Source organism: Pongo abelii, chromosome 3, assembly GCF_028885655.2.
Source record: "Pongo abelii isolate AG06213 chromosome 3, NHGRI_mPonAbe1-v2.0_pri, whole genome shotgun sequence".
NCBI lineage: Eukaryota > Metazoa > Chordata > Mammalia > Primates > Hominidae > Pongo > Pongo abelii.
The window spans coordinates 208,907,757-208,920,018 of NC_071988.2; the positions used below are offsets into that span (position 1 = coordinate 208,907,757).

At 40.9% G+C, this 12,262-nt stretch overlaps 1 protein-coding gene across 5 annotated transcripts in view; it reads right to left on the reverse strand.

Moving 5' to 3' along the window:
• Nucleotides 1–5,711: 5,711 nt before the first annotated feature.
• FAT1 (FAT atypical cadherin 1) overlaps nucleotides 5,712–12,262 on the reverse strand; it is a 143,859-nt gene continuing 137,308 nt past the window's right edge. For 3 of the 5 annotated variants that reach the window (XM_009240518.4, XM_009240519.4, XM_054554861.2), the window contains exons 27-28: nucleotides 8,267–8,302; nucleotides 5,712–7,130 (exon numbers count right to left, since the gene is read on the reverse strand). In XM_009240518.4, the coding sequence (XP_009238793.2) occupies nucleotides 6,502–7,130; nucleotides 8,267–8,302 (665 nt within the window). In that variant the 3' untranslated portion in view covers nucleotides 5,712–6,501. The remainder of the gene's footprint in view (nucleotides 7,131–8,266; nucleotides 8,303–12,262) is intronic. The other 2 variants (XM_063723762.1, XM_002815356.5) reach the window with 2 other exon arrangements.

Below are 12,262 nucleotides of genomic sequence, written 5' to 3' on the forward strand. Positions count from 1 at the left end.
CAGCGATTTTTAGGGAACAAGGGAAGATAACCATAAGGTCTGACTGCCTGTGGGGTTGGGCAAAAAGAGCCATATTTTTCTCCTTGCAGAGAGCCTATAAATGGATGTGCAAGTAGGGAAGATATCGCTAAATTCTTTTCCTAGCAAGGAATATTAATATTAATACCCTGGGAAAGGAAAGCATTCCTGGGGGGAGGTCTATAAACAGCCGCTCTGGGAATGTCTGTCTTATGCGGTTGAGATAAGGACTGAGATGCGCCCCGGTCTCCTGACGTACCCTCAGGCTTACTAGTGTTGGGAAAACTCCGCCCTGGTAAATTTGTGGTCAGACTGGTTCTCTGCTTTCAAACCCTGTTTTCTGTTGTTTAAGATGTTTATCAAGACAATACGTGCACTGCTGAACATAGACCCTTATCAGTGGTTCTGCTTTTGCCCTTTGTCCTGTTCCCTCAGAAGCATGTGATCTTTGTTAGACCCTTATTAGTAGTTCTGCTTTTTGCCCTTTGAAGCATGTGATCTTTGTACCTACTCCCTGTTTTACACCCCCTCCCCTTTTGAAACCCTTAATAAAAACTTGCTGGTCTGAGACTCAGGTGGGCATCACAGTCCTACCGATACGTGATGTCACCCCCGGTGGCCCAGTTGTAAAATTCCTCTCTTTGTACTGTCTCCTTTATTTCTCAGCCAGCTGACACTTATCGAAAATAGAAAGAACCTATGTTGAAATATTGGGGGTGGGCTCCCCCAATAAAAAGTGGCCCCCAGAGGCTAATGCAGCTTATGGAAAAATATTTGCTGTTTCTGGGCACTGGGAAAGTCTACCTCACTTTTCAGCAGGTTGAGTAGGATGGCTCCACACACTCTAGAATAAAAATGAACATGACAAGCACAATCACTTCAATTTATTCTTCCCATCAGACAGACAAAAACAAAAACAAAAAAAACCCCTAAATTTTAGAGGTAGAATTAAGAAAAATAGAAATTTAAAAGTTTAAATATTTACTAGCCTTTTTTCTGTATATCTCTTCCTTTAAGCTGAACCATAATTTCCAAGGGTACCAAATAAAGATTGTGACAAATAGTTAAGTGGTTTTGAAATCTAGTGTGTGCATGTCTCATAGAATCCAGGTGAAACACAGGGACATCAGAACTCGTTCCTCTTGTAATTGAAAGTTTGTAACCTTTAACCAACATTTCCCCATTTCCCCCAAGGGATTAAAGATATTTAAATCTTTTATAATATTTATGTTTAGGCATTTTAAAACCTTAAACTTCTTAAAAATGATTCTGCTAAATAAGGGAATTATCCCTTAGAAAAAGAACAAGGACTGGCCAGGCGTGGTGGCTCATGCCTGTAATCCCAGCACTTTGGGAGGCCGAAGCAGGCGGATCACCTGAGGTCAGGAGTTCAAGATCAGCCTGACCAATATGGAGAAACCCTGTCTCTACTAAAAATACAAAATTAGCCAGGCGTGGCAGTGCATGCCTGTAATCCCAGCTACTCGGGAGGCTGAGGCAGGAGAATCGCTTGAATCCAGGAGGTGGAGGTTGTGGGGAGCCAAGGTTGCCATTGCACTCCAGCCTGGGAAATAAGAGCAAAACTCCGTCTCAAAAAAAAAAATAAATAAATAAATAAAAATAAAATAAAATAAAACCAAGAACCAACGAATAGTGCCAGTTTTGGTAGGTAGAAATTTAAGATGGCCTCAAAGAACCCATCCCTGTCCTGGGGTACATGGTGTAATTCCCCCCCCCGAAAGTGAATGGGACTTGTGAATGTGATGGGAATTCCCATGGCTAGGTTACTAACCAGCTGACTTAGTTACTCAAAGCGAGACTTTATGTCCTGGGTGAGCACCTGACCAAATCACGTGAGCCTTTAAAAAGGGATCAGGCCCTTCCTGAGATCAGGAAGCAGATGAAGATGTGAGAGGGCTGAGGAGCTAGGAGCTGACTCAAGAGAAGCTGTCAAGAAAGTGGGGATGGGCCGGGCGTGGTGGCTCACGCCTGTAATCCCAGCACTTTGGGAGGCTGAGGCAGGTGGATTATCTGAGGTCAGGAGTTCAATACCAGCCTGAGCAACATGGTGAAACCTCATCTCTACTAAAAATACAAAAATTAGCTGGGCATGGTGTCGCATGCCTGTAATCCCAGGTACTTGGGAGGCTGAGGCAGGAGAATTGCTTGAACCCGGGAGGTGGAGGTTGCAGTGAGCCAAGATTGCGCTATTGCACTCCAGCCTGGGTGACAGAGCCAGACTCCATCTCAAAAAAAAAAAAAAAAAATTGGGGCCAACAAGAAACAGGGAACCTCTGTCCCACAGTTAGCAAGAAAATGAGACCAGTTCTACAACTGCAAGGGACTGAATTCTGCCAAGAGCCTCGTGAGCTCCCCAGACTCAGATGAAACCACAGCCTAGCTGACAGCTTGATTCCAGCCTGTGAGAAGCTGAGCAGAAAACCTGGCCATGCCATGCCCGGGGGTTTTCATCTCTGCAATGAGAAGTAATAAATGGGGGTAATTTGAAGCCGCTAAATGTATGGGCATGTGCTGTGGAGCAATAGAACACTGATACCCCAATGTTCTTCCAAACACTGGAAACCGGTGGTGCGAGCACATTCCAGGCTTCCAGGTTCAGATGGCGGAGGGCTACATTCTAGCCCCTTTCTTCTGAAAATCAATCAAACAATAAATGTTTAAGTAAATAAAACATTATTTTAAAAAAGGAAAATGAATCTGAAACAGGAAATGGGGGAAAAAGTTAAAAAGCAACTCCATTGTCAATGCTTTTAAGAGGCGTTGTTAACTGTAAACCACGCTCCAGCAGACGCAAGGATTGGGCAGCAGAGCCTGGAGGCCACGGGAACAGGCCCCTTTGTCACACACGGAAGGCAGTGAAGAATGGGGTGAGTGGCAGGGACGCTGTCTGAACTGCGTTCAAGCTGTTAGAATGCAGATTCTCAGCTCTATCCTGAGCTGCCTCGATGATGAAATAGACAAAGAGAAAGAAGCAGGAATGTTCTCATAACCCAGAACTAGAGGACTAAGGGAATGACAAATCTCCAGTCCCCTTATGTGGCCAATTTCAAAATAAGAGCAATGATATTTCCCAGGCTGGAAACAGAAGGTCCTTCCTCGGAAGAAACTGAAACTCTTCAAAGACAAGACAAAGAAACTGACAAAGCAAGCTGGCCCACAATGTCACAGAGAAGTCCAGGAGCTAAGGAGCAAGCCACGGCTTTCGGTCAGCTTGGGTGCCTCATTAGGCTCAAAATAAGCCAGAGGAAAGCCTGCAAGGTGAAAGGGGAGCAAGCCCTCCTGAAAGCAGTATTTAAAAGCCGCCCAGGGGAAAACCAGGCAAAATGGAAGGATTTATTCTAAAATACATTTAGCAAAAATGAGATACTAGGGAGCTTCAAAACAGGAACAAATGCCTGTGTAATATAGAAAAGGGACAGTCAGGACCAGACCAGTCTCTTAAACATTAAAAATGACAGCAGAAATAAAACTGGTAACAGAAGGAACAGAAAATAAAAGTGGAATGAATCCCAGAAGGGGAATAAAACAAAGATGGACAATAGGAGTTCAATCAAAAAATGAGAGAATTTAGCAAGTCAAGCAACCTATAGTTATGAGTCTTGACAAGAGAACTGAGATCACCTCCTTTGAGAATTAGAAGAACTGAGAAAGCAGAAGGGAAGAAATGATCAAAGAAATAACACAAGAACAGTCCCCACAACGTGGGTTTTCATTAAAAACTGAGTAGCAATCCCTGGAAAAGGCCCATGCCGAGACACATCAGCAGGAAATCTCACAATGTTGTAGAAAAGTAGCATGTCCCCAGAAGAATAACCCCAAAGATTTGTGAGAGTAATATTAGGCCACGAATAATGAACTGGGACTAGGAATGACACTGGACTTTTCAATGTTAACATTTGAAGCTGGAAGACAGTGGGTTCCATGACTTCAAGATTCTGAATGTAATTTACCTCCAAACCAGAAATCTACACCCAATCTATCAAGAGTAGAATAAAGACACTTTCAGAAACACAGTCACAAAAAATTACTTCCCATGCAACTCTTTCTCAGATAATAACAGGATATGCTCTATCAAAACAAGAGTTAGGCCAAGAGAAAATTATAGAGTCCATGGTAAGGAGAATATTCCGGAACAACAACTATAGATGCCGAAGAGAACAAAAAATGGAGTCTGGGCCACCAAGCTGAGGGGTTCCCTGAGGAGAATGACCGAGGCAAAAAAAGGAGCAGACAGACTTCCTGCTGTGACCATGTACATGACAGGCTGCACTTGTGTTTTTCTTGGGCGTTCTCACACTCCTCCCTTTACAGTAGCAGCTCATCTGTCTGCCTGGAACAGTACCCAGAGAAACCACGTGGTATTCTTCCTCATCAACTTCAGGGTTGGACTCAAATGCCGCTTGCCACTGAGGCCTCCTGTCTTCTCAGAATGTCCCTTCCCATCACAATCTCACACATTCCTTCCTCAATCACAGTCTCTCTCCTCAGCACTCACTACTCTAAACACTACCACGTATTTCCCGATCATCTCCTCCCACCACCTGTCCACCAAATGTAAATTCCAAGATGACAGAGGATTTTTGTCTGTCTGTTCAGGCAAAATAATATAGTATTATTGAGGGAAAATGTTTTCCGAATACACGAATAGTCACAAGTTTAAAAAATGAGTAAAATAAAAAGACAATTGTTAAAGAAAAGAAAGTTGCTAAGTAAATGAAAATAAACATCATATACTGCTTGGCAGAGCAGTGAATACTTACATAATCAAAATAATGGAAACACTGTATATGGATTAATCCAAAAATTCTAACTAATGGTAGAAAAACAAGATCAGTGGAGGTCTATTAGGTTACACGGTCTTCCTCCAACATCATAGGGAGCCAACAGGCAATTTCTAAATTTAGTGACTCAAGAAAGAATAATATATACATTTGAAAATATGAAACGAAGAATGAGAAAAACAGCTTAAGGAGTTGTAACTGGGTACAGCAGGTTGCATGGGACTGCTGTTTTATTATATATATTTTAGCTCTCTTTGATGTTTTTAAACTATGTATTTATATTATTTGACAAAAAGGCATTTACTTAAAGGGAAAACATGTTTCTCCAAAGTTCTAAGAAAGCTTAATTGTTTGTCATTCATATCATAGTGGTACATAGTAAGTACTCAATAAATGTGTTGGAAGTAGGGATGGATTTTGACTGTATAAAAATATATAAAAAATAGCTTCTGGATCTCACATTAAATCATACAATACTGTGTAAGTTGACAACAGAAAGGTATAATGCTTCATAGAGAAGCATTTTTGATACAAAACATTGACAAAGGTGAAAAACAGGTAAGCATTAAAATTACAACCGATAAATTCATACTAATTAAAAATGTATAAAATTTTCTTGGTTTTGTTTAAAAATATTAAAAAGTTATGCTTTTTACTTTTGTGGCTATAGTTTTGAGCCGTATCAAGTAGCTGTATATTGCCACCTGGTGGCTAGCTCCGCATGGACAGCCCGGCTTTTGGTCAGGGTAGAGAGGATTTTCACATTTACGCCTTGTCCACTAAAAGCAAATACATCAATATCCACCCTTCCATTCATCCATTCTTCTATCTCAGCCATTGAATCCTGAACAGGAGTATCAATGGGAAGGAAAAAGAGGCATAAAGCTCAAGTATTTTATTAATAATTTATTGTCAGTAAGAAAGACTGGCTAATGGTAGTTTTCATTAAAAACCTTTACAAGACCATTGCATCACAAATATACAGACACTATAAAAACTGTGTCATGGTGGTTTTGGTTCTAAACAGGTATGCAGAAGGTCCCCGTTACACTTTCCAATAATGAAAAATGTTTGTAATTCTAAATACAGCAACCCATGTAAGACACGTTCATGTATCTGATCTCTCCTTCACCCTATGTATAGCTAGAAATGAATGACTACACTGAAATGTACTAACAAAATGTCATACTTCAGTGGAAAAAGACAGAGTGAAGCCCTGGTTACAGTAAAAAAAAAATCAGGGTGCTAGATAATGGCACTAACACCACCAAAATTCAGTTGAAAGAAATGCACAAAATATCTTGGAAATCTAGTTAAAACTATGAAAAATCAAATCTGTACATAAAATTTACAAAAAAAGAGGAAAATTAAAATAATCAAATCTATATAAATACATGAATCATGCTGACAACACAGGACTGATTTTTCGTTTGATTATTTTAACACAGACAGATGTAAATCCCAAAAGACGTTGGGAAATGGCACAGCCGATGAAAACCTCACGATGACAGTAGTTGGGACACTGGAAATGGCTAGCACGTCCAGAGGCGCAGGATCCAGCGCAGCCATGCCCATTCGGCTCACCAAAAAAAGCTTGGAAGCACTGCTGCAAAGAACAGCGCTGATTACTCGTATCATCTCTAGGTTCACTAAAGTCAGGCACTTTGGGGGGAGTTGACAGTCAGACTTCCGTGTGCTGCTGGGAATCCAGGGGCGGGATCGTCAGCTCTTCGAAGTGGCCGTCGTCCCCGCTCTCATAGTCACTCATCATGACCTCGGACTCCACTTCGCAGCAGGCCGACACGTCGGAGCAGGAGGCCGTGGAGGCGTACACAGACATGGGCATGCTCTCGACAGCGGGCGCCTCGAAGTGTCTTTGATACCCTGGCGGGTAAGGGGCATGGGATTCTCTACAAGTACTATTCTCACCAGTGCCTTTTGTTTGAGGTTCAGACATATCGAGGGGATAAAAATTGGGCAAATACTTATTCAAGTTGAACCTCTGCCGGTTTCTTGATGAAGAACCCAAGCTACCTGCGGCAGGCATGTCTCTAGGAGGGTGGATGGATTCAAACTGATCGCTGAATTCGGGCGGTAACGGTGGTAGCTCATCAGCTGCGGGGAAGTCTTCTGGGGGTGGAGGAAAATCACTTTCGATGTCGTAGCCTCCAGGGTAATAGTCTGTATCGATGGCGTTTGGATCTGCTGAGTACAGGGGTGTCTGCTCATCAATCACCTCATAGTTGGGGAACTCTTGTATGTCCGGCAGAGGAACGCTTGGCATCCAATCTGATGTATCCCAGTGATACCCTTGGTGGAAAAGAAAAGAGATGTCAGTGTGTTTTCTCCTAAGCTTTTGTGCCATGGAAAGAGAGCTCAGTGTATCAAAGACACAAAGATGCAACTGCATTTATGCCTTCATTCAAAGTTCACCACTGGAAATTCCTTGTCTTTGCTTTGAAGACATCCCCCAACCCACTCCAGTTTAAAGACCCCTAGGAACTAGGCTCTATTTCTAAAATGTGGACTTACAGTTTTATGTATGCAACTAACATTCAAGGAAACAAAAGGAGTCCTATGAGAAATGGGATGCTAGCATCTAAATTATATACATTTTTCTACAAATGATTCTAACCATCCTTTTGACTTTTCTTCTGTAATGTAGAACCCATTGCTCTACAGGAAGAAAAGTATTGATCCAGGCTTAGGACATTAGTGAAATATCCAGTGTCACTTCATCTGTACTACTTCTCATTAAAAAAATACTGCAACTTAAAAAAATTTTCATTTCTATTTTTTGTAGAGACAGGGTCTCACTATGTTGCCCAGGCTGGTCTTAAACTCCTGGCCACAAACAATCTTGCCAACTCAGCTTCCCAAAGTGCTGGGATTACAGGTGTGAGCCATCAGGCCCAGCCACTGCAACTTTTTAAAGTAATAAAAGTAACCTTTAACATGCTAAAGTTTAGAAAATAAGCTTCCTTCATAATAATGTAGCAAGTTTAATATTAAAATTACTATTTTTCATTAACCCTCAGGCAACAAATTAATATAGGTATGTATCAAAGCATGCCAATTCAAGCAAAATACAATTGAACAAGCGTTGCAAGATTGTAACAGTCTCTGATACACTGTAACAATCAATCTGTGTTACTTCCAAAAGGGCTGTGATCCTTTTAGACTATATAAAGCATCACTATTTTAAAAAAAAAAACCTTCCAATTTTGGAATAGTTTTTTTTTTTCCTCCTTAGGATTTAAAAAATCCTTGGAGAGGCGGGAGGTTAGGCAATCCGTGCTTCGAATGCAATGCACACACACATGCAGCCGTGTACTTAGTTACTGCTGCAAACACTAGGCGACCCAGCGTAGTCAGTCGGCACTGGGGCAAGGCTTGACCCATTGTTTTTAGTGAATATCAATGAATAACTGGCATGCATAAGTCACCTCTTGGTTTGTTGAGGTCAGGAGCAGCCAAAGATTCTTTTGGTGGCAGAGTAGAAAAAAAAGAAAACATTTGTAATTAAAACAGACGGCTGAAAAGGCAATAAAGGTAAGTACACAGAACAATGAAAATTGCTTACAAAGGCCCAATCAGCCATACAGCATGTCCTTACGCCCGTATCTATGACAATTCCAAGTGGCTGAGAAATGTATGTACCACAAATAAAATGGAATATGGAAGTGGAGGGAAAAGACCAACGAATGATGAACCAGAGATTTGGCCAGAAAACTCAAATATTACTTTCTTTTCCTTGTTTCTGACAATCACAGCCTGAAAACACAGAATTTCCTTAGGAATAATTAAAATAAAACAAACAGGCTCTAATAAAATATAAATTGATCAGATTACATAGGTGATACTCCAAATACATCTACAGCTACATAATGCACACACTTTATAGCACATTGCAACTTCAAAGGACATTAAATTCAGAGGAATTCATAGGCAAACTTAGATACTTAAAGACAGATGTACAAGCTGAAGATCTCTCCAAACTGTATGTATTCTGAATATGGTTTAATATTTACACTGTGAGCCATTCCCTAAAGAGACCACAGCCACACTTACCCCCATGTCTGTAATTACACTTGCCCTGCCAGGGCCCCGCATCTATACACAGAAGCCCAGCAGGAAGTGTAACCAAATGCACGTAAATCCCACTATCAGTTAGGGCCATGAGACGCCTGCCCTGGCCCTGGCTAACCTTCAGGTTCTCTCTTTGAAATGGGGTGAAAATCCCTTAGAGTTGTTAGGAGGATTAAACAGGATAATGCAGGTTAAGCACTGTTAGAAACTATCAATAACTGTGAAAGTAGACATCACAGTAGAAAAACGGTCACATCTGTGATTTTTTAAACAAGGCTTTCTGTGCATTCAACAGTGTTATAATTTGGGACAAATATTTGATTGATAGTTCACTTCTAGAAATTTCAATAATTTTAAAAGACTGTGGTGTCTCTAAAAAATGAATATGCCAGCATTTAGGTAACATGTATCTACAGAATCATTTTTAAGTCTAGTAACAAAAGCAGCAATTCCTTTAAACAAAAAAAGATCAACAACTTTTGTTACTTAGGCATTAGTAATAGCTTTCAACTTTAAATTCAATGTGTACTTCTTGGATATGCCAAAAAATATTTTTCAATGAAGGAGATTGCAATGAAGGAACTGTTGAAATTCTGCTTCTATAAACTTCAATAATATTTAAAACGCTGAAGGTCATCAGTTTAACAATAAAACTTCACTAGACAAAATACAGATACGTTTCTGATTCGCCAAGTAAAAACATGGTACTTCTTAGGAAAAGAAATGTAGGCGTCATCAGTAACTGTAACGATGAACACTGGAGCATCTAAGCCTCTTCTGCCTGATAGCAAATGGGGCCCAGAGCTATCCTCCCTCCTCCTCAACTTTGACAGCGTCATGTCCTAGCATGAAGGATCCCCCCGAGCTCTATGATGACGTCTGTGTACTCGATGGCCTCTGTAAGCAGCTCTCAAGTGGGATCTCTAGACCGGTACCATCAGAGCTACCTGGGAACTGGTGAAAAATGCAAATTCTCAAGTCCCAACCCAGACCTATTGGATCAGAAATGCTGGTGCTGAGAGCCAGCAATTGGGCTTTTAACAGCCCTCCAGATGATCTGATTCACATTACAGTTTGAAAAGTGCTAGCCTGTGCCTTCCCCATGTGATGAATTTCAGTGCACTAATAAGGGGCTATTTTAATTTAAAATAATTTGGGGAAGGTGCTCAATGTCCTTCTTACAACTCTGAGCAGATAAAGCTTCACATTAAATAATTTTCACTAAAAATAGGAAAACATGCTTTTACCATGCTTTACACCCTTTTCTTTAATCATACTCAGGGAAAAACCAAAAGTGAAGAGTCTGTTACAGGTTAATTATGAAAGCTTTACATTATTCAAGTCTTATTCCTGTACATATGAAAAAGAATTTTTGTTTCAAAAAAATTTTAGGTAAAATTACTTCTGAACTTTTTTTATATTGCACCACCTATAGATAAGCTCTCAAGATCTCACGGTTACTTCTGATGTCTGTAAATCACTATGAATGGTAAAAAGGAACAAAGACATAACATACATCGAAATATTTTTTGCAAAGCACTCATATTACATATATACATACCTGCATAAAATAAAAAGACTCAACCTCAAAACCTCAAACTCACAAACTCAAAACCACAAACTGTTTTTTCCTACCATTGCAATAGGCAATACGGCCGTGCTGTACGACACAGCTGCTGCAAGACACAGACACAAGCACGAGCACTTACAACTGTACCTTCTGTGCTCACCGTGTCAACCACAGCGTTGACAAGGTGCATTACGGTCACTATGGAAGCTTGCAAAAAGGTACAAAAGCAGTCAATTAGGAACGTCTTCAGTTAGTTAGAAAACAGTGCATGAAATAAAGTTTTGTATTATACCATTTCTACCTCAGATTCAAACCGATGAGCGCTTTAACACAACTACATAATGAGGCGTGGCCTCCTCACTGTTAGTTGTGTGTCTCAGAGACTTTTCTAATCGAGCTATATATTTGTTATTATTAATCAAAGGAATAATGTAAACATATTTTATTGGAATTTAGACAAAAAAAATTTTAGCTTTAAATTTTTTCACAATTACAATTATGGATCATGCCAGGCCAAAACGATTCTCATTTTAACATCTTACAGGCAAGACTCGACATTCCAAGACTACAATCTGTGGTTCGCACTCTTCTGGCTGCTTAATCACTCACATATTGTCCTCAAAAAAAAAGAAACTGAGGAGAAACATATGCAATCTAAAACAAGAATGTTTTTGTCCCTGTTCTGACTGTTTTCCCTGCAAATTTCTCCTCGTCTGTTTGCAGATGGACTAATCGCTGGTGAGCTAATGTACCAGCAGAGGAGGACACTCTGCCCGTCTGTTTCCTGTGTAAATTCCCTTTTCATTTGTGTATCAGATTGTTTTAAAATAACTATGCCAAGGTAAATATGTACGCATGTGGTAGGCAGAAGGCTGGCCCTCAAATAGTCCACGTCCTAATCCCAGGAGCCTGTGAATATGTCACTACACATGGCAAAAGGGACTTTGTTGACACGGTTCAGGTAAGGAAATTGAGATGAGGGATTTCCCTGGATTATCTGGGTGGGCCCAATGTAATCATAAGGGTAATTTTTCCGAACAGAGGCTTTCCCAGTTACGGCTGGGGGGAGCTCTGCTGACAGAACGGTGGTCAGTAAACACTGTGTTGCTGTCTCTGAGAGATGGAAGAAACCAAGAACCAAAGAATGTGGGCAGCCTCTAAAAACCAGGAAAGGAAGGAAAACAGGTCCTTCCCTCGAGCAGCAGAAGGGAATGCAGCCCTACTGATCGCATGATTTTAGCCCTGTGAGACGCAGGGGTTGGGCTTCTAAGCTACAGAATGACAGCCACGCAAGTCTACATTGTTTTAGGCCACAAAGTTTGTGGTAATCTGGAACAATGGCCCTGGAAAACTGGGAATACGACGCAGGAACAGACTCTCAGCAGACTTTCAGTTTACAACTGATAATTACATTATGGTAATGAGTAAAATAAAAACACTCCTGTATATATGTTTTTTCTCTGCATTGTATTATCTGGAAGCTAGTTTTCATAACTAATCTGACCATAACTTATTAAAAGCACTTGGGATTTTTTTTTTTTTTAAGACAGAATCTCGCTCTGTCACCCAGGCTGGAGTGCAGTGGTGTGATCTCAGCTCACTGCAAGCTGCGACTCCCAGGCTCACGGCATTCTCCTGCCTCAGCCTCCCCAGTAGCTGGGAGTACAGGCGCCCACCACCACGCCCGGCTAATTTTTTTTATATTTTTAGTAGCGATGGAGTTTCACTGCCAGGACGGTCTCGATCTCCTGGCCTCGTGATCCGCCCACCTCGGCCTCCCAAA